General features: G+C 41.4%; 1 protein-coding gene across 1 annotated transcript in view; it reads left to right on the top strand.

Moving 5' to 3' along the window:
- The window catches only part of prmt3 (protein arginine methyltransferase 3), a 76,772-nt gene that overhangs the window by 20,017 nt on the left and 32,797 nt on the right, over positions 1-23,958 (top strand). Inside the window, exon 10 of the mRNA XM_046857661.1 lies at positions 7,986-8,085. Coding sequence (XP_046713617.1) covers positions 7,986-8,085 — 100 coding nt within the window. The remainder of the gene's footprint in view (positions 1-7,985; positions 8,086-23,958) is intronic.

Here is a 23,958-nt window from a genome sequence, read left to right as displayed (position 1 = left end):
ACCTTCACCTCCTCTTCTCCCGGCAACCGCACCACTCCACTGCCCTCCCTCTCATTCACATGTATTCCTCGACCTCTTACTCCTACTGACTTTCATTCCTCTTTTCTCCAGCGCATACCTCCACCTCTCCAGGCTCTTTTCAACGTGATCCCTACTCTCATCACAAATAACAATATTATCCACAAACATCATAGTCCATGGAGACTCCTATATGACCTCGTCCGTCAACCTGTCTATCACCACTGCAAACAGGAAAGGGTTTAGACCCGATCCTTGATGCAGTCCAACCTTCACCATGAACCAGTCTGTCGTTCCTACTGCACACGTCACTGCTGTCACACAGTCCTCATACATGTCCTGCACCACCCTCACACACTTTTTGACACACCTGACTTCCTCGTACAATACCACAACTCCTCTCTTGGCACTCTGTCGTACACTTTCTCTAAACCCACAAACACACAATGCAACTGCTTCTGACCTTCTCTATACTTCTCTACACTTCTCTATCAACATTCTCAAAGCAAATAATGCATCTGTGGTGCTCTTCCTCGGCATAAAACCATACTGTTGCTCACAGATGGTCACCTCTTCTCTCAGGGTGGCTTCCACTACTCCTTTCCATAACTTCATGGTGTGACTGATCAACTTTATTCCCCTGTAGTTACTGCAGGTCTGCACATCTATCTTATTCTTTAAGATCGGTACCAGCACACTCCTCCTCCATTCCTCAGGCATCCTCTCACCTTCCAAAATCCTGTTAAACAATCTTGATTAAAAACTCCACTGCCATCTCTCCTAAAAATCTCTATGCTTCTACCAGTATGTCATCTGGTCCAACTTACTTTCCACTCTTCATCCTTCTAATTGCTGCTCTCACTTCCTCCTTATTAAGCTTATCCACTATCCACCTGCTTCACCATCTCATCCACCATCCAACTTTCTCTCAGATTTTTCTCATTCATCAGCTGCTCAAAATACTCCCTCCATCTTCGCCACACACTCGCCTCACTAGTCAACACATTTCTATCTCCATCCTTTATTGCTCTAACTTGCAGCACATCCTTCCCATCTCGTCCCTCTGCCTGGCCAATCGGTACAAATCCATTTCTTCGTCCTTAGTGTTCGACTTCACATACAGCTCCTCAAATGCATTTTCCTTGGCTTTCGCCACATCCCTCTTCACCTGCTGCCGCATCTCCTTGTACTCCTGCCTACTTTTCTCATCACTCTGTCGATCCCAATTCTGTTTTGCCAAACTCTTTCTCCTTATGCTCTCCTGCACTTCCTCATTCCACCACCATGTCTCTTTGTCCTCCTTTTTATTTCCAGATGTCACAGTACTTTTCTAGCTGTCTCCCTTATTACTTCTTCAGTAGTTACCCAATCATCCAGCAGCTCTTCACCACAACCGAGCCCTGTCTGACCTCTTCCCTAAACCTTACACTACAGTCTTCCTCCTTCAAGTTCCACCATCTTATTCTTCTTTCAGTCCTCACTCTCCTTCTCTTCTTTTTCACCTCCAAAGCCATCCTACAGACCACAATCCGATTCTGTCTAGCTACACTGTCCCCTGTCAACACCTTAAAGTCTCCAATCTCCTTCAGGTTGCATCTTCTGTTGGTGTTCCTTATTTTTGAAAGAAAACAAACTTGACGGGAGAAAGTTTGCACCTGTAAACTCTGAGCCCTGCGTATGCACAATGTGGAAAAGCACAAGGCGAGAAGGGAAATTGGTGACACAGATAGCAAAAATAGGGGTCTCGTTTATAAATGTGCACAACGCACAACCTTTGCACGGAAAGTGGCATTCGCACAAAATGGCTGGAAAATTCGCCTTGTGTTTTTCAGATCGATTCAGATCGACATGCTACATAAAACGGAAAAATCTGTGTTCAGTTTTTATTTCCTTGTAATGGTATATTAATGTTTTGAACATAATTAAAAAAATTAAATAACTATACTATATGAAGAAAAGCATTGGGGACACCTGACCTTTCTAGCCGTATGTGGCTTTTCTTCACATTCTTACCACAAAGTTGGAGGCACACAGTTGTATAGGATGTCTGATTGCATTATCATGCCTTTGCTTGAACTAAAGACCCAAACCTGTATTAGCATTACAATGCCCCTTTGCAGAAAGCACAAATTAAGGCATCTATCTATCTATCTATCTATCTATCTATCTATCTATCTATCTATCTATCTATCTATCTATCTATCTATCTATCTATCTAATCCATCCATCCATCCATCCATCCATCCATCCTTTCATCCTTTCATCCATCCATATTCCTCACATTTCCCTTTCTTATTCCTCTCCCTCTAGTTCTCATGTGTTTATGATCGGGTGTGCCATACCAGCATATAAGTGTGACTTCTCATGTAATCCCGTTTGTATTGTATCCCTCAACCCACTAATTTCAGAGTGATTTGCATGTGTAGAAAGAAAAAGCAAGTTGTAAAGAGCACCTTTTCTCTATCTGTCTCTCTCTCCATCCCTATTTCCCTCCCTCTTTCCCTCCCACTCACTATCTCTCCTCCCTTTTCATCCTGTAGCTGCCATTGTCATGTAGTAATGAGATTACAGTGTTTCCCCCCTCCATCTCACTGTGGGGAGTGCAGATTTCTGGAGTGTGTGATAGTAAAAGGATAAAGATCAGCTGGGACAGAAATTCTCTCTCTCTCTCTCTCTCTCTCTCTCTCTCTCTCTCTCTCTCTCTCTTTCTCTCGTACACAGGCTCACACACAGCAGCCTTGAATAATGCCCCTGTCCTTGGTAACATTAGCTGTCATTATAATGGAGTGTGTAGGGAGATTGATACACATGCTTAAAGGATCATCGTTACAGCTTAACACACATAGGTGCAGGGCTTGCAAAGGTCACAGAAGGAGTCTTTATTGTATTACGTAGAGTGTGTAATTGGAATACATTTGCACCCAGGTTGGACTGAGCAAATTGGCTGTAATTAACAAACATTTTTTGCAACTGATTTATTCAAGGGATCATTTAAATATTTTTCAGCTTATTTCTGTATTTGGTCCCTTTTTTTATTCGTTTGTAAGATACTGGGAGATGTGTATTTCTCTTTCAGTGTTTTGAGTTGTCTAAAATGTCTGGTTTACAGGTAAATTCTTTGGTTTTGGGAATGCAAACTAATAAAAAAAACTTGAAGATAATAAACGTAAAGACGTAAAGCTAATTATATGCTTCTGAGTAAGTCTATAGACCTAAGTTATAATGTTAATATAATATTTTTGTCTTTAGATGTTGTTAGCTATAGAAATCAAGTCTTACATAATACTGAAACCTAATATTCTGACAGAATTCAGACCTTGTCGTAGTAAAGAGACTTTCACAGTCAAGGCCAAATTACCACTAACTTAATTGGACCAGTCAGGCAAAATTATTGACAAGCATTGACACTCGAGACTCATATAAAGGTACAGAAAATGTCCTCTGCCTGGATGAGAACTTTATGAAATGACCAGTGTTGGACAGTAAATGTAATTTATAATTAAAAATGTAAATGTGATTTGTTACTGTACTTGAGTAGTTTTTTCGCATATATGTACAATTATCATATCATATCACGGTGAATGAACCTGGTTGTGACTCGGAGTGGGCACAGACCACCCGGGGAAGTTCCCTTTACTTATACATTGGAGAGGTGGGGGTTGGGTGATGTCAAGTCATTAAGGAGAGCTATATCCAAAAATTATAGATGACAAAAAAAAAGGTTTAAACCCACAGAAGAGCAAAGAAGCAGGGGGGGAAACCTGCAAAAGGTAAAGGTGTGTATGCAGCTCTATCACACATCTCGTTACAAGGATAGTGAAGGCTAATGCTTTTAATGAAATAGGTTAATAACTGTATATCAGTGTTGCCTGCTATGCTTTTATGCATAGAGCAACAATATTTCTTTTAGCTGCATAACATTATAATTTATAGTATGCAGTTTATAATAATGCGTGTAGCAACAAAGCAATTACCACCTAACTAATCTAGTTGGATTGTAGTTAAACTAGTAGCACTTATTGATTTGTGTTTCCTTTAATTAAGGTTATGTCATAAAGGCTTTCTGTGATTGTACTGAATAAGTCCTGAACTGAGTTCAGTGAGGAGAATCTCCAGTGCAGCTTAAAAGGCTCATTTAAAATACATATTATAGGGATATAGATGTTGTCCATATATTACGACTACAATTAGCCAAGGAGTTGTTTGGTTCTTGGTTCTAAGAGTTAGATTAATTGTGCACAATGATGTGTATTTAATTGTGCAATAAATGATTTAGTGGACTGCTCTAAGAATATGTTTTACTCACGCAGTGACGGTAGCTGAAGCAGAGGGGAGCTTTTCAAAGCTGAAACTAATCAACGGAGGAGACATTGGGTCATGGCGTGGTTCATTCAAACTAGAACCGCAATTGCCGCTTGCTGGTACCTACTTAGCACGAACATGCAGTTTAGCATCGGTTCAACAGCAAGCAGAACATTTTTCAAGAGGAATAAATGATAAAGAAACTCTTAACTCTAACTTGCCACAACACACATGGCCTTTTTTGCTCGATTTTTTTAAGTTGTTGAAAAGAAGGATTTGGGCTCATGATAATTTATTAGAAATCATTCAGTATTTAACTTATATCTGTCAGGAATTCCCCTGCCACGCCCCCTTTGGCGGCTGTCAGACTTTGGCATTCCCCAAAGCACCTCGCTCCTTCTCCCGTGCGTGCCCCGCCCGCACAGAGCTGCTCGCAATCGGGCTTCATGGGCAACACCTGACTCCCATCTACTCGCTCATCACACCGCCAATATAAACCCCTCATTCACCCACACTCAGGGTCCGTTATTATATGTTCATGCGTGTTCGTGTAGGTTCATGGTAGTGTGTGGTCGTATGTATGCTGCTCCCGCTACATACCTTCTCCTCGCTCACTCCACGGCTGCGTTTACCTTCCCCAGCGCACCTCGGACTACCGACGCTTCTCCGTCGCTTCCTCCGCGCCGCGCTTCCTCCATAATGTACCGTGGATGTTATTATTGGACTGCCGTTTTGCCGGATTATCCCGATCTACGCGGGTATTTTGTGTTGGCTCTGCCTTTTGTTAAATAAAGTTTCTGTTTGCCGTTACTCCGGCTTCCGCCTCCGTACCTTGCCTAACAGAATAACGGACCCCTGAAAAGGAATATACGGACAAAAAAAAAAGGCAAAAAAAAAAAGGACAAAAGGAAAAAGGGGGACATGATCGGATTAATGCCATGGTCCCAGCGCGAACTGAACCTCGGAGGTCGGGTTCGCTCAGCCGCTTCTCGGTCATGCTCGGCAGCGCCACACCCCCTCAATGACGTCACGGGACTCCCGGCTTGCTTCTCCAGCAACAGAGCTGAATGGAGGGGATTTTTACAGAACGTGGGTCGATACGAGTTGAATCCAGCCAGTTATCCCACAGAAGAAGCGAAAATCGCGCTCCACATGTCTCTGCTGACTGAGGAATCTCTCTCCCTTGCCAGAGAGCTGTGGAGCACGACTGAAGGCAAGGTCAGCTCATGCGCCAGGTTCCTCCAGCTTCTCACCAGGGGACTCGGGATAACCACGGCTGATCTCCATCTCCTCTCCCCCGCTTCCGAGAACACCATTTCTCATCAAAGTTTCCAGGAGGTCACCACGCTGCTCCAGGCCCTCCAGGACAGCTCCGCTCCGCCGAAGGTCCTTAAAGGGATCTCCGCCGTGCTCCAGGATATCCAGGCTGGCTCCGTCCTGCTCCAGAACCTTTGGGTTGGTTCAGCTCCGCTTCAGGTCTCCGAAGAGAGCTCCGTTCCGCTCCAGGGTCCTGAAGAGAGCTCCGTTCCGCTCCAGGGTCCTGAAGAGAGCTCCGTTCCGTCCCAGGACCTCCGTGAGAGCTCAGCTCCGTCCCAGGACCTCCGTCCAGAGCGACCCCGTGAGTTCCTTTCTGTCCCAGAGCGACCCCGTGAGCTCCTCTCTGTCCCAGAGCGACCCCGTGAGCTCCTCTCCGCTCCAGGGTCCCCAGGCGAGCTCCTCTCCGCTCCAGGGTCCCCCGACGGCTTCCTCTCCGCTCCTAGGTTTCCAGGCAGCTTTCTCTCCGCTCCTAGGCTTCCAGGAGAGCTCCTCTTCGCTCCCGGTTCCTGAGGAAAGCTTGGCTTCGCTCCTGATTTCTGAGGAGAGCTTGGTTCCGTCCCAGGATTTCCGGGAAAGTTCCGCTCCGCTTCTGCGTCCCAAGGAGAGCTCGGTTCTGCGCCAACGTCCCAAGGAGAGCTCGGTTCCGCTCCAGCGTCCCAAGGAGTACTCAACTCACCTCCGAGACTGCAAAAGGGAAGTCGACCGGTTGCCTCCGGAAGGGTGACAGCTCGCCACACCAGCACTCAGAAGGCGAAGCTACATCACATACCTCCTCTTCACCCAAGGAGACCCCAGAGCACTCACCTCAGCTCCGGGACTGCGAAAGGGAAGTCGAACCGCTGCCCCTGGCTTCATCCGAAGGCGACAGCTCGCCCCACAGTCACCCAAGAGGTGACGGCTCGCCCCACAAGCACTCAGACGACGAAGTCACTTTGCAGAGCTCCTCCCACGGCGACATTCTGCCTCCAAGCTCCCTGGAGGGTGACAGGTCACCCCTGAGCTCCCTGAAGGGTGATGTCGCACCGATAAACCCTGCGGAGGTCATCACTCAGCCTCTGTGCTCAGTCAGGGGCATCGCTCCATCTCCGGTCTCCATCCAGAGGGTCTCCAGCTGGTAAGCCCCGTTGAGAGCTCTGCCCTGCTTCCAGTAGTCACCAGGGTTGTCTCTCCACTCCAGATCCCTGTCCGGGTCTCCGCGGTGGCCGTCCCCAAGCTCCAGGTCTCCGCCGAGGACCTCAAGCGGTCTCCTGTCTCCGCAGAGGGCGTCGCTCCGCTCCAGGTCTCCAGGGGTCGTCTCTCCGGCTCCTGTCTTCGCCGAGGGCGTCGCTCCGCTCCTGGTCTCCATGGGGATCGTCGCTCCGCCGGCAGCCTCTGCAGAGGGCGTCGTTCCGCTCCAAGGCTCCGTGGAGGACGTCGCGCTGCCTCCGGTTTTCGCTGAGGGCGTCGCTCTGCTCCGGGTCTCCGTGGTGGACGTCTCTCTGCCTCTAGTCTGCGTCAAGGACTTTGCCCCGCAGGGGTCGTTGTCCCGTTCCGGCTCTCCGCAGTGGTGGTCGCTTCGCCTCGGGCCCCTCCCCGCTGTTCCGTGGCGGTTCCGGCCGGGTCCCCTTCGACCCGGTCCTTGTTAGATAGTCCTTTTACATAAACTGAGCTGATTAAGCAAAAGTCTTGTGCTAAAAATTTACATAAAGCATTATTGCCATAATAAATAATAGTACTTGGAAACTTAAGTACATTTGAAGGCAAATACTTTGTACTTTTATTCAAGAGAAAGTTTAAAGGGAGCATTTTTACTGGAGTAATATTTTAACTACTGTAGCCATTGGGGGGTTTAATTCCACCAGCAATGAGTCTTGTGTTTTGACACCTGGTCTAGTCGAGCCATGTGTTTTAAACCTGATGTGCACAGTTACAGGATACCAGTGAAAGAGGGTGTGAGAGGACTTGAGAGGAGTTTGCAGATGGGTATACTTTCATGAGGTCTGTCAGACATGCTGAGATCAATACAGGAAAATCAGTCTGAAGTAGGAAAATCAATCAAATTCATTTGTATTTGTTTAGGGCATTTTTACAATGAACATTGTCTCCAAGCAGCTTTACAGAGATACAGGTTATAAAGTTGAATAAAAGAATGTAGAATTTTCTTGCCTATAAGTTTGTTCCTTATAATTTTAAGTTTATCCCTCCTTTAAGGAAAAGAGTGGATGAGTTGAGTGTCATCAACATACTGTAGGCAATGGTTTTGAAATCTATGTGGTTATTTCAGCAAAATATCCTCACCACATAAAATATTTTCATCATTCATGCATATATTGATCTATGAGATTGTGTGGTTTTTTATTTATTGCTAGAGCTAATCATCTGGAGGACACAATCACGCTTATTAAAGGCCGGATAGAGGAAGTGGAGCTTCCTGTAGAGAAAGTGGACATCATTATTTCAGAGTGGATGGTGAGTGGCAAACTGTAAGCACACATTTCACTTTGCTGTGTTAAATGCATAAACAATAGCTGTTTTTATTTCATCCGTTATCAGACAACAACACTAAAATATGTCTTCTATCAATTCTATAAGAATTAAATATCAGGTGTTAGTTAAACCTACTTTAGTTTAGTGAGGGGTTTTGACCCTTATTGTGTCTCTCTCTGTCTCAATCAAGAAAATATAAAATTGTGTAGTGGCCTGTCGCAAAGCGATGAAGGATGGCATGCATAATGCAGAATGGCACAAAACTCTGTGATCATTAATAATATTTAATAAATGTCCTGTCACTTCTTATTTTTGCAATGATAGCATTGATCAGTGTGAGAAGCACCATATAGTATGTTTGGAGATTAATGCTGATATTAATTTTTTACGAACGTTCGGACATGCACTGTCTCTCAGAACATCATTTTTGCGCGACATATGCATTTTCCTCTTGTTTATTTGCATGAAACTAGGTAATTTAACATAATGAAATTAATTTTGAGCAAACAAATGTATACATTTACAGATGTTAAACAATATTTATTAAAAAAATTATCTGTTAGCATAAATAACAGCTTTACACACTCTTGTTTGTCACTTCAGTAAATTTCTCCAAACATTCAGCTGAAATACTTTGCCATGCCTCTTGGAAAACTTGGCAAGGGTGTTCTATGCTAGATTGATATTTCTTTCTGTCTTTGAGATTCAGTTCACCCCAGAGCAGTTCAATAGGATTTAAGTGCCGTGACTAGGCAGGTCATTCCATGATACTTCAGTCGACAGTTTGCACTCTAAATATTGCTTACAGAGCTTGGACATATGCTTTGGGTCATTGTCTTCTTGTGTGGTGAAGTTGGTTCTAGTTAGCCAAGTATGGTATAGTATCCATGTTAGTTCAGTATACCTTTCACCTGGAATAAATCCCTGCTCCAAAACAACCCTAAACCATTAAGCTTCTATCTCCATGTTTGACTGTGGGTGTGAGACAGTTTGCTAACATCTTTTCAATTCTTACATACATGCTCCTGTTAGAGACAAAAATGTCAAATTTGGACTAATTTGTCCACAGGACCTTGTTCTAGTCTTTGACTGTCAAGTTATTCTGTGTTTTTTCCTTTTATTAAGTTTGTTGCAAATAAACAATCGGAACATGCATGTCTTAAAAACTGTAAAAGAGTAGATGTTTTCAAACTTTTCACAGGCACTGTAATTACTATACTTACTTACTATCAGCCTATTAAGAAGATTTTTATTAAAAAAGTAGAAACAGCTGCTGTATGAATGAATGGATGGGTGGTTAGAATAATGAATAGATGATGGCCAGTTGACTTTCCTCACTACTCCCTCTTTAAACATGGATTTTATGATTAATGCATTCGTTGAGTTTTTCATATTAAAGCTGGAAAAGCTTGAATTGTCTTTTGATGTATTTAACTTGAGTGGAGCCAGTGTGTCCTCCCTTTTCTTTTTCCTTTTGTCCATCTTTTCTTCTTTGTCTTCTAACAGACAAATGGCAACTGTCTTTTTGTTGTTACAACCATCATTCTCAACTGTATGTTTAAAGAAACACATTTTCAAAAATTTAAGGAAATGTACTCGGTGTCCATCTTAGCCATGTCACTGAGGTGAGTGTGTAAACAGTATATACACCAATATGAACATCAAATATCTATAATTATTGTGCATTTTGTGTTCCTTTACCTCACCAATGCTATATTAAGCACATATACCCTGGGTTTGACTGGTGCTTGTACCTGAGAATGTCCTTTTAGAGAGGAAATTAGGTCACACACCTGAGCCCAGTTGCCTGAGGCTCTGACAGCATTCTGGATGAGCATTCATAAATTTAGAAACATCAGCAAATTGTTTCAACCTACATTTACACCCTATAATTGCTAATTTGGCTTTGATATAGTTAATTTGTTTGAGGCTCAAATGGTTAATTCTTTACACTGGACCCATTCTGAAACAGGGACTTAACTGGATTAGTTGTCATACATCATGTTGCTTGGTGTTTGCATGCAGTTGTTGTGTAATGCATTTAAAATGTTGTTGAAGTGTTGATTTTTTTTAGCTTTCTTTCAAACTTCTTTTTTTTTAGTGCAACGGTTTTAAATTTTAGCCTATAACAAAAAACATGGCTGTAATTCCTAAATGGTTTAGGAATTACAGCCATGTTTTTTGTTATAGGCAAAAATGTAATTGCTTAAACATAAATAGCAGAATTATTTCAATAGTTTAAGAGAACCTAAAGTCTGGAACCAATACGCTATACCATATGTGTCAAACTCAAGGCCCGCAGGCCACATCTGGCGAGATGATTTTATAAAGAGCTATTATTATTGTTATTAATGTCCTGGCGATATGAAGCGCTGATAACACAAACTACAGATCCCATAATGCAGCGCTTCAGCTGCCTTACCGAACGCTAGACTACCTGGGAACATTCCAGCGTCAATCAAGTCGAGCTTCTGTTGATTTAACCTTATTGTACGGTTATTTTGAAGCTCCTCACAATGACCAAGAGAAAAGTGAATTCTGAAAACAGAGCCTTTCAAAACCGATGGGATTCTGAGTACATGTTTACTGACACTGCCGGTAAACACGTGTCTTATTTGTGGAGCGAATGTGGCTGTAATTAAGGAATTGAATCTAAGACGGAACTACGAGACAAAACATCAGGAGAAGCTACGGATACAGAAGATACAGAAAGTAGAAGAGTTAAAGAAGAATCTGACATTTTAGGAGACGTGTTTCACCAGAGCAAAATCACAAAGTGAAGCTGGTGGGAAAACAGAGGAGAAATCAGAGGCACATCAGCCGCTTATTTACTGAGGGAGAGTTTCTGAAGAGCTGCATGATGAAGGTGTGAGACGTCTGGTGTTTCACAGGAGATATTTTTATGGAGAGCAAAATATTTTAAGTTATTTAAAGTTTAAGATTATTTTTTATAAAATGCCATAATAGCAAAGAAATTTGATTGTTTTGATTTGTTGTTATTTTAACGTTTACTTAAAAGCACAATTTTTATTTATTTGTTCAGGGTTTTTTGCAGCATGTTCATATTTCTAACTTGTATAATTTTGACAGGAGATATTTTTTTGGAGAGCAAAGTATTTTAAGTTATAAAAAGTTTAATATTATTTATTCTGGAATAATATTCCTGTGTGGTTTTTATTCATATTTATGTAAAAAAAAATCATTTAGTTTTAGTGTGTTCAATAAATGTTTCTCCTGTTCGGCCCGCGACCTAAAGTGTGCTTTGAGTTTTGGCCCCCGGTGCAATTGAATTTGACACCTCTATACAAAACAATTCTGACTTTTTTTTTCTTTGAGATGCTTTGCCAGGCCTTTACTGCAGCCCCTTTCAATTGCTTGATATATTTTTTTGCCAAAAGAAGCTCTTGTATTGCCCAGTACACAGGTCATTATCCCTAACTGTGGACCACATAGTGAGAGTTCATGGGGCCTGTGTTTATGGAGAATTTAGGATATTAAATGAGGTTATACAAACATTTGAAACTTCTGGAAATTACAATATCTTGAGACAAAAACCACCTTCTCTCAGAATGAGAGGTAAGTACAATTCTAGGCCCTTCTCTGTTCTGGCACCGAGTTGGTGGAATGAACTTCCCCTAGATGTCCGTACAGCAGAGTCCCTGATTATCTTTAAGCGACGACTGAAGACCTACCTCTTTCTAAAATACCTACATTAGCACTTTCCAAGTTTGTAGAATTCGAGTTATAGTTATATTGAGTTTGTAATCTTGCGTACCAGTGTAGATTTATTCATTACTAGAGATTTAAAGCACGTTTGTACGTCGCTCTGGATAAGGGCGTCTGCTAAATGCCGCAAATGTAAATGTAAAAGTGTTTGTTTCTACTTTCCCAAAGCATTTCATACCAAAGTGTTGACTTCTCTGTTGAATTAGATTGATTAGGCATTCATACATCATGCAATTATTACACCAAGATCACATGAAAATACATAAATAGGTCAAATGTAAAAGACTTTTTCTTTTGTTTTTATTTAGTTTTATCTGTCCCACTTCTGCCCCACCTTTAGATCTGGGTGGCCAGGAGTTTTTTTTTTTTTGTTTTTTTTTTCATTTTGATCATCCTGGTTATTGGATATCTTGTAGATAACCTCAAGTGAATTTCAAAGTGTAGTTTATACCCAGGCAGGCAAGACAGTGGGCTTTATGTAGACAAGCAATGTTTTCCCAAACCATGTCTCAGTATTACATGTTCGACCTATGGCATATCTTAATTGCACATATTGTTATACTGAAGGCAAAATTCAGACTTTTTTTTCATAATCTAGTGTATGTAGCTAACTTAGCTACAGCTATTAGGCCTTGTTAAAGAACAACACTACAGATAATATTGCCATTGAATATTAACTAAGTCGTACATATTAGTATTAAGGCTACAACCTGGTCTTAAGCTTAAAGCGTTAAAGCTAGATAGGTTTAAATATTCCTTTAAATACTCTCCGCACTCTCTGCTCAAAGCCACAGAAGCCATTTGGCTGCTCTCAGCTACTGTATAAGTGGATAACTGTATTAAGTCAAAATTCTTATAGAGGGGAACAAGTTTTTAGTCTACATTAGTCTCACAGATCTAAAACAAAGAAGAACCAAGCTTAAGATACCAAGCTTTGAGACTGGTTGATTTAAAAATAAACAATTTAACCATTTAACCAAACAAATCAATTATTTATTGCTAGAGACTTAGAGCACTATTGTATGTTGCTCTGGATAAGGGCGTCTGCTAAATGCCGCAAATGTAAATGTAAAAAAAAAAATCAATATATAATAATATAATGTTTGGATTTGCGTTCTTGTGAAGTCTTTGGGAAAGATGCACCCAGGTGGCCAAATGGCCTACACTAAGACTTCATTTTCTTTTAATCAAATTCTACAAACCCGATTCCAAAAAAGTTAATACAGAATAAAAACAGAATGCAATGATGTGGAAGTTTCAAATTTCAGTATTTTATTCAGAATACAACATAGATGACATATCAAATGTATAAACTAAGAAAATGTATAATTTTAAGGGGAAAATAAGTTAATTTTAAATTGATTGGCATCAACACATCTCAAAAAAGTTGGGACAAGGCCATGTTTACCATTGTGTGGCATCCCCTCTTCTTTTTATAACAGTCTGCAAATGTCTGGGGACTGAGGAGACAAGTTGCTCAAGCTTAGGAATAGGAATGTTGTCCCATTCTTGTCTAATACAGGCCTCTAGTTGCTCAACTGTCTTAGGTCTTCTTTGTCACATCTTCCTCTTTATGATGTGCCAAATGTTTTCTATGGCTGGCCATTTCAGTACCTGGATCCTTCTTCTACGCAGCCATGATGTTGTAATTGATGCAGTATGTGGTCTGGCATTGTCATGTTGGAAAATGCAAGGTCTTCCCTGAAAGAGACGATGTCTGGATGGGAGCATATGTTGTTCTAGAACTTGGATATACCTTTCAGCATTGATGATGCCTTTCCAGATGTGTAAGCTGCCCATGCCACACGCACTCATGCAACCCCATACCATCAGAGATGCAGGCTTCTGAACTGAGCGCTGATAACAACTTGGGTTGTCCTTATCCTCTTTAGTCCGGATGACATGGCGTCCCAGTTTTCCAAAAAGAACTTCAAATTTTGATTCGTCTGACCACAGAACAGTTTTCCACTTTGCCACAGTCCATTTTAAATGAGCCTTGGCCCAGAGAAAACGCCTGCGCTTCTGGATCATGTTTAGATATGGCTTCTTTTTTGACCTATAGAGTTTTAGCTGGCAAGGCGAATGGCACGGTGGATTGTGTTTACCGACAATGTTTTCTGAAAGTATTCCTTAGCCTATGTTGTGATTTCCATTACAGTAGCATTCCTGTATGTGATGCACAAGGCAAGGCCTTGACCCTTACGCACAGAGATTGTTCCCTGAATCTTTGGATGATGATATGCACTGTAGATGATGATAACTTTAAATTTTTAATTTTTTCGGCCTCTTATTGCTACCTGTCCCAAATGTTTTGGAATGTGTAGCTCTCATGAAATCCAAAATGAGCCAATCGGTACAAATCCTTTTCTCCTTCCTTAGTGTCCAACCTCTCATACAGCTCCTCATATGCCTTTTCCTTGGCTTTCGCCACATCCTCTTAACCTGCTGCCGCATCTCCTTGTACTCCTGCCTACTTTTCTCATCACTCTGTCTATCCCACTTCTGTTTTGCCAACCTCTTTCTCCTTATGCTCTCCTGCACTTCCTCATTCCACCACCACGTCTCCTTGTCTTCCTTTCTATTTCCAGATGTCACACCAAGTACTTTTCTAGCTGCCTCCTCATCACTCCTGCAGTAGTTGCCCAATCATCCAACACCTCCTTAACACCACTGAGCCTCTCTGACCTCTTCCCTGAACCTCACACTACACTCTTCCTCCTTCAGTTTCCACCATCTTATTCTTCTTTCAGTCCTCACTCTCCTCCTCTTCATCCTCGCCTCCAAAACCATCCTACAGACCACCATCCTATGCTGTCTAGCTACACTGTCCCCTGCCAACACCTTACAGTCGCCAATCTCCTTCAGGTTGCATCTCCTGCATAGCACATAGTCCACCTGTGTGCACCTTCCTCCACTCTTATACGCCACCCTATGATCCTCCTTCTTTTAAAATAAGTGTTCACCACTGCCATTTCCATCCTTTTAGCAAAATCTACCACCATCTGCCCTTCCACATTCCTCTCCTTAAAACCATACCTACCCATCACCTCCTCATCACCTCTGTTCCCTTCACCCACATGCCCATTAAAGTCCGCCCCAATCACTAACCGTTCTTTCCTAGGTACACCATCTACCACTTCATCTAATTCACTCCAGAATCTTTCCTTCTCCTCCATCTCACAGCCAACTTGTGGAGCATAGGCACTGATGACATTTATCATCATCCCTTCAACTTCCACCTTCACGATCATCACCCTATCAGAAACTCTCTTCACCTCCACTACACTCTTACTGTACTCTTCCTTCAGAATCACCCCTACACCATTTCTCTTCCATCCACACCATGATAAAACAGTTTAAACCCACCTCCAATGTTCCTGGCCTTACTCCTTTCCACTTGGTCTCCTGAACACACAACATATCTACCTTTCTCCTCTCCATCATATCAGCTACCTCTCCCTTTACCCGTCATAGTACCAACATTTAAAGTACCAACCCGAACCTCCACTCTCCTACACTGCTCCTTTCCTGCCGCCTCTGTAGACGCCTTCCTCCTCTCCTTCTCCTCCTTCGCCAACAGTAGCCCAATTTCCACCGGTACCCTGTCGGCTAACGATACCTGTGGCGGTCGTTGTTAACCCGGCCTCGACCGATCCGGTATGAAATTCTCATTTGTGATCCGCATATTTGATTTGGCACGTGTTTTACGCTGGATGCCCTTCCTAACGCAACCCTCCCCATTTACCCGGGCTTGGGACCGGCACTAAGAATGCACTGGCTTGTGCCTCCCTAATGGCTGGGTTGAAATTACAATATCTTGAGACAAAAACCACCTTCTCTCAGAATGAGAGGTAAGTACAATTCTAGGCTCTTCTCTGTTCTGGCACCGAGTTGGTGGAATGAACTTTCCCTAGATGTCCGTACAGCAGAGTCCCTGATTATCTTTAAGCGACGACTGAAGACCTACCTCTTTCTAAAATACCTACATTAGCACTTTCCAAGTTTGTAGAATTCGAGTTATAGTTATATTGAGTTTGTAATCTTGCGTACCAGTGTAGATTTATTCATTACTAGAGATTTAAAGCACGTTTGTACGTCGCTCTGGATAAGGGCGTCTGCTAAATGCCGCAAATGTAAATGTAAATGTAAAAGTGTTTGTTTCTACTTTCCCAAAGCATTTCATACCAAAGTGTTGACTTCTCTGTTGAATTAGATTGATTAGGCATTCATACATCATGCAATTATTACACCAAGATCACATGAAAATACATAAATAGGTCAAATGTAAAAGACTTTTTCTTTTGTTTTTATTTAGTTTTATCTGTCCCACTTCTGCCCCACCTTTAGATCTGGGTGGCCAGGAGTTTTTTTTTTTTTTTTTTTTCATTTTGATCATCCTGGTTATTGGATATCTTGTAGATAACCTCAAGTGAATTTCAAAGTGTAGTTTATACCCAGGCAGGCAAGACAGTGGGCTTTATGTAGACAAGCAATGTTTTCCCAAACCATGTCTCAGTATTACATGTTCGACCTATGGCATATCTTAATTGCACATATACTGTTATACTGAAGGCAAAATTCAGACTTTTTTTTCATAATCTAGTGTATGTAGCTAACTTAGCTACAGCTATTAGGCCTTGTTAAAGAACAACACTACAGATAATATTGCCATTGAATATTAACTAAGTCGTACATATTAGTATTAAGGCTACAACCTGGTCTTAAGCTTAAAGCATTAAAGCTAGATAGGTTTAAATATTCCTTTAAATACTCTCCGCACTCTCTGCTCAAAGCCACAGAAGCCATTTGGCTGCTCTCAGCTACTGTATAAGTGGATAACTGTATTAAGTCAAAATTCTTATAGAGGGGAACAAGTTTTTAGTCTACATTAGTCTCACAGATCTAAAACAAAGAAGAACCAAGCTTAAGATACCAAGCTTTGAGACTGGTTGATTTAAAAATAAACAATTTAACCATTTAACCAAACAAATCAATTATTTATTGCTAGAGACTTAGAGCACTATTGTATGTTGCTCTGGATAAGGGCGTCTGCTAAATGCCGCAAATGTAAATGTAAAAAAAAAAATCAATATATAATAATATAATGTTTGGATTTGCGTTCTTGTGAAGTCTTTGGGAAAGATGCACCCAGGTGGCCAAATGGCCTACACTAAGACTTCATTTTCTTTTAATCAAATTCTACAAACCCGATTCCAAAAAAGTTAATACAGAATAAAAACAGAATGCAATGATGTGGAAGTTTCAAATTTCAGTATTTTATTCAGAATACAACATAGATGACATATCAAATGTATAAACTAAGAAAATGTATAATTATAAGGGGAAAATAAGTTAATTTTAAATTGATTGGCATCAACACATCTCAAAAAAGTTGGGACAAGGCCATGTTTACCACTGTGTGGCATCCCTCTTCTTTTTATAACAGTCTGCAAATGTCTGGGGACTGAGGAGACAAGTTGCTCAAGCTTAGGAATAGGAATGTTGTCCCATTCTTGTCTAATACAGGCCTCTAGTTGCTCAACTGTCTTAGGTCTTCTTTGTCACATCTTCCTCTTTATGATGTGCCAAATGTTTTCTATGGGTGAAAGATCTGGACTGCAGGCTGGCCATTTCAGTACCTGGATCCTTCTTCTACGCAGCCATGATGTTGTAATTGATGCAGTATGTGGTCTGGCATTGTCATGTTGGAAAATGCAAGGTCTTCCCTGAAAGAGACGATGTCTGGATGGGAGCATATGTTGTTCTAGAACTTGGATATACCTTTCAGCATTGATGATGCCTTTCCAGATGTGTAAGCTGCCCATGCCACGCGCACTCATGCAACCCCATACCATCAGAGATGCAGGCTTCTGAACTGAGCGCTGATAACAACTTGGGTTGTCCTTGTCCTCTTTAGTCCGGATGACATGGCGTCCCAGTTTTCCAAAAAGAACTTCAAATTTTGATTCGTCTGACCACAGAACAGTTTTCCACTTTGCCACAGTCCATTTTATATGAGCCTTGGCCCAGAGAAAACGCCTGCGCTTCTGGATCATGTTTAGATATGGCTTCTTTTTTGACCTATAGAGTTTTAGCTGGCAAGGCGAATGGCACGGTGGATTGTGTTTACCGACAATGTTTTCTGAAAGTATTCCTTAGCCTATGTTGTGATTTCCATTACAGTAGCATTCCTGTATGTGATGCACAAGGCAAGGCCTTGACCCTTACGCACAGAGATTGTTCCCTGAATCTTTGGATGATGATATGCACTGTAGATGATGATAACTTTAAATTTTTAATTTTTTCGGCCTCTTATTGCTACCTGTCCCAAATGTTTTGGAATGTGTAGCTCTCATGAAATCCAAAATGAGCCAATATTTTGCATGACATTTCAAAATTTCTCACTTTCAAAATTTGATATATTATTTATATTCTATTGTGAATAAAATATAAGTTTATAAGATTTGTAAATTATTGCATACCTTTTTTATTTACAATTTGTAGAGTGTAAAAGCCAAGTTAGCCCATGATAGCTTTAGGGACCAGAGTGATGTGATCCATCATCCTGGTGCTTGTCTGGATTGTGGCATTACCTTCATGTATAATCGCTGTTTAAATAAAAATGAGACAATGACTGTGGCATGCGGTTCAGAATCTTTCCTGAACTATTGTCCTGTCAGAGTACAAGGTTGTTTATACCTATATTGACTATGTGCACACAAGCAGCAGCAAGAGGCACTTTACACATAGTCACCTACATTTATGTACCTTGTATACACTTCTGGATTTAAGAGCAACATCCACATCAGAGACAAACTATTTCTGTACAGCAGACTCAATTAAATTCATTTTTATTTGTACAGCACTTTTAACAATAAACATTGTCTCAAAGCAGCTATACACAGATATTGTGGAGAAAAAATGAATAAGATGTAAGTTTGTCTCTGATGAGCAAGCCGTTGGCGACTGAGATTCCTTATATGTTTACCTGTAAGTATTTAGCATCAACATTTTACTTGAATGCAATAAATTAATTTCAATTTGTCTGAAACATGTTTTGTAGTGGTCTTACATTCCTACATTTTGTGATCATAGGAAAGGATATATCCATAGACTGACTGGTAAACAAAGGGCTTTGTCTGCAAAATGTGCTCCTGCTCCTCACCACAGCGGTTTCACCGCTTTCACCTGTGATAAATAACACTCTACAGTACTTTAACACTTCTGCCTGTGTTAAGTTCCTCTCCTTGACTTCTAAAAGCATTTTTCAGGAGGAACCATTGAAAGAATGTGAGCATAGCAGTCACTATTCTTTTCCATAATAAATTGAATGTAGTAGCTAAACCCGGCCATGCAGTTGTCCTGAAAAGCAGAAAAAGGAAAAACAGTTCTAAATGTACCGTATCAGTAATGAAGCATATTAACCCTCAATTCGTCCAGGCTTAATGTCACGCACCATTTTCACAGTATGAAGTTTTCAAGGCTTTCTGGCACTGGCCTTCTTATGGGAGGGCATGTCTGTTAGTATCTTAAAGGCCTCATTCGATTGCTCAACAATTTTTCTTAGTAGAGGTCAACACTCTCCCACAATTGCTTAGCAAAGCTTGCTTATGGCCTTGTTCTTTTTTTAGCTTGATTGGTTCATTCATTACTTGTGTCCACCAGCTTGATCTACAATTAGCACCATAAAAGTGTCAATTACTTTTGCCCACTGTTTCTTACAATTGCTTCTACAATTGGGACTTGATGTAAATTCAGACTAATGTAGTTTCCTGACCTCACTTAGAATAAAAGAGCATTCCTTTAGGGTAGCAGGTTCAGTGTATCTGTATTATATTTTTTTTCTAATCTTCAACTTTCTCCAGAATGCTTTTCTCATGTGAGTTGCGTTGAGGAGGAGAGAAACTACACCCAATCAAAACTCAATTTCTCTGTCCTACCATACCAACTCTGGCACTTTGCTATAATGCGAAATTCCACATTCCCAAAAAGATTTCGCTTCCAAAGTTCTATTCACATCACATCTAGTCTGCCCCCTTGCCCCTTGTTTTGCTCTGGCAGATGGAAGACAACAAGGTGATTCCATGTTGCCTTGCCGGCTGTGACTGACTGGGTTATGTGAGGTACCCAGTCACCAGATTCTTGCCTGCTGACACCCTGCCTTGGCCTGCGTCCAGGGGTGTGTCCTGCTAACTTTAATCCAGGCGTTGGGGTCATGAGGATTGCTCAGATAGAAGATATTACATGAAATATAACAAATTTATTTTTTACTGACTGAACTGTTCACAAGCCTTTGCTTAGTGAAATATTTATGGTCTTTACCTCTTTGGGAGATCAGAAAGATAAACCAGAGCGAAACCAATTAGCACTTAATAGGCTACCAATATATAAAACAAACTGGTATAATGCATGCTTACTTTCTTTTCCTGATATCCTGCTATTTTCGAAACAAACTGATTTTGCACAATAAAAGTGTTGTCGTTGTTGTTTAATTGGTTTAAATCTGACTAGTAGCATATCGCTCAATGTGAGCTACAGAATGCCCGTGGCACTATACAGAACTCTAACACAACAGATCGCTAACACAACAGATCGAGACAGAGCCGAGCTGACTGTGCACGCAGGGAGGGAGTCACCAGGACACTGCAAATTAGGGGACCAAAATAGAGCACAATAGAGTACAGCTCTGTTTCAGCAGAGGGAACACATCCTGGTCCTTTATTGTGCTGTATATCTGCAAGTGTGTGCATGTGCAGTTTGCTGGGAGGTGTGTGTGTGGCTGAATTAATTGTGTTACTACTGATTGTGGTCTCACTGCCTTTAGGTGAAGACAGCAGTCATTACTCAATTCAGTCCCCTGATCATACACAAAAATACACACACTGTGTGTCACTTAGATTCTCACACATTTATTTGCCTTGTTCTAAACACCTAGACTTGGGTTCTTGGGTTAAAACATGCAGTAGCTGTCTATACAGTATTCTGATGTATTGTATAACATAATATTTCATTTTCTGACACTCTGATGGCTCTGATGTATTGTAGGCATACACTGGTCTATTGCAGAGCAAATGCACCTTCATAAAAATTCAGTTAGCAACATATAGTATTATTTACCTTTGAAAAGTGTAATATATAAAAAGATTTATGTTTATTTAAGGTACATACACAGATTAACGTTAACATGTCACCTGCTAATATTGAGTAATTCCCCTTGTGCTGCCAAAACAGCTCTAACCCATTGAAGCATGGACTGAACAATCCTATTTGGCACAAAGGCATTACCAGCAGATCCTCTAAGTCCTGTAAGTTGTGAGGTGGGACTCCTCCCCGGACTTGTCCGTAACTTCCCAAACTCTCTCAAACAGATTGAGATCTGGGGAATTTGTAGGCCAAGTCAGCACCTTGAACTCTGTCATGTTTCTCAATTCCTGAACATTTTTGCAGTGTGGCAGGGAGAAAGACCTTGCTGAAATAGGCCACTGCCATTAGGGAATGAAGTGCCATGAAATGGTGTTCTGGGTTTGAAACAATGTGTAGCTCACTGAAATGTGTTGAAATAACATCCACATGACTGCCATGCCTCCCAAAAGACCATTGTTCAGCGCATCACACTGCCTCCACTAGCTTGCCTTCTTCCCATAGTTTACTGCATACCAGAAACACCCCATAAAACCTGCTGTTTTGTAAATGGTATGACCTAGTTGTCTAGCCTTTACAGTTTGTCCGTTAGCAAAGTTCCTCATATCCTTATATTTTGTATGCTCATTTTCCGCTTGCATTCATCAAAATCCAGAACTGACTGTTCACATGCTGACACATATTTGATACTTCTTGTCAGGTGCCAGCATAACCAGATAATCAATGTTATTCACTCTCCCCATCAGCACTTTTAATCTTATGACTGATTTGTGTATGCTTTTAAATGAAGTTTAATCATGTTTTAAAGTATAGGTTTTTTCTATAGACTCAAAATAAAAATAAATAATTGTATGAAGTGAAATCTGTATAACTGCATGTGTAATGACATTGTCAACTATTGCTGCTTGGATGTTTAATACAGATTTAATAAGATCAGAATCAGAAATAGCTTTATTAACAAGTATGCTTACACACACAAGGAATTTGACTTGGCGTCAGGAGCTTCCAGTGCAGGAAAAGTACAGACATAGTGAAACAGAATAGTAAACCAGACAGTTAAATAATGCAATATATACAGAGTTAAAAAAGTTGTTAAATAAATGTACACGTTATTTACAAGTGTTCAGTTTATAAATGTATAAATGTGACAGTTATGATGGACAGTGTGTAGTCATGAATATTTTAATTGTTCATGCTGAGTATAGCCTGTGGGAAAAAACTGTTTTTGTGCCTGGTTGTTCTGGTTGACGGAGCTCTGTAGCGCCGATCAGAAGGCAACAGTTCGAAGAGAGAGTGGGCTGTGTGTGGTCCAAAGTGATTTTCTTAGCCCTTTTCTACACTCTGGATGAGTAAAGATCTTGGAGATTGGGCAGTGGGGCACTAATAATCCTCTCAGCAGTCCAGACCGTCCGCTGTAGCCTCTCATGTCTGATTTGATAGCTGAACCAAACCAGACAGTTATATGGGTCTACACAGGACAGACTCAATGATGGCCGAGTAGAATTGTTTCAGCAGCTCCTGTGGCAGGTTGAATTTTCTCAGTTGGCAAAGGAAGTACAACCTCTGCTGAGCCTTTTTAGCAATGGAGTCAATGTTATTGTCCCACTTCAGGTCCTGAGAGAGATGGTGGTACCCAGAAACTTGAATGACTCCACTGTTGTTACAGTGCTGTTCATGATGGTGAGTTGGGGGAGTGCTGGGGGATTTCTCCTAAAGTCTACAATCATCTCCACTGTTTTGAGCGTGTTGAGCTCCAGGTTGTGGTGGTTGCACCAGACAGCCAGCTCTTTAACCTCCTGTCTGTAAGCAGACTCGTCTTCATCCTGGATGAGGCTGATGACTGCAGTGTCGTCCGCAAACTTGAGGAGCTTGACAGAGGGGTTTTTAGAGGTGCAGTCATTTGTGTACAGTGAGAAGAGCAGTGGGGAGAGAACGCAACCCTGGGGAGCACCAGTGCTGATAGTGAGAGACCTGGATGTGAGTTTGCCCAGCCTCTCTGTCTGCTGCCTGTCTGTCAGGAAGCTTTTGATCCACAGACAGATTGTTGTGAGCATGGAGATCTGGGTCAGTTTGGTTGAGAAAAGCTCAGGAATGATGGTTTTAAAGGCCGAACTGAAGTCTACAAACAAGATCCTTGCATAGGTCCCAGGTCTGTCAAGATGTTGCAGTCCCATGTTGACTGCATCATCCGCAGACCCGTTTGCTCTGTAGGCAAACTGAAGGGGATCCAGCAGAGGTCCAGTGATGTCCTTCAGGTAGGCCAGGAGCAGTCTTTTAAATTACTTCATGATCACAGACGTGAAAGCAACAGGTCTGTAATCATTGGAACCGGTGATTTTGGGTTTTTTTGGGGACCGGAATGATCATGGAGCGTTTGAAGCAACAGGGAACTACACACAGTTCCAGTGATCTGTTAAAGATTTGAGTGATGATAGGAGCCAGTTGGTCAGCACAGACTTTTAGGCAGGCAGGTGAAACACCGTCTGGGCCAGAAGCTTTCCTAGTCGTCTGTCTTCTGAAGACTCGTTTCATATCCTCTACACATACCTTAAGCGCAGGTTGAATGGGGAGGGAGGCAGGAAGAGGTGTTACGGGGGGGTAGGTGAATGTGTGAAGGGAAGATCAGAGGGGGTGGCGGGTGGTAGACTGTGCTTTTCAAAAAGACAGAAGAGCACATTCAGATCAAATCAAATTCAATTCAAATCGAATTTGATTTGTCACATACACATACATACAGAGTACGACATGCAGTGAAATGCTTTTAACGACGGTCCAGCATTAGGGAATAAAATGAGGGAAGATAAACCAAGAAAAAGAGAAGGTAGATAAAGAAAAACTCGAAACCGGGCTGCAGCGGTGAGAGCGCCGCATCCTAACCACTAGATCACCAGGGACCCATAAATAAAAATATAAACTATATAAAAATATATATATATATAAACTATATAATAAATATATATATATATATATATATATATATATATATAT

The sequence above is a fragment of the Silurus meridionalis genome, chromosome 9, assembly GCF_014805685.1.
Source record: "Silurus meridionalis isolate SWU-2019-XX chromosome 9, ASM1480568v1, whole genome shotgun sequence".
Taxonomy (NCBI): Eukaryota; Metazoa; Chordata; class Actinopteri; order Siluriformes; family Siluridae; genus Silurus; species Silurus meridionalis.
This window is presented reverse-complemented; position numbering and strand designations above follow the sequence as displayed.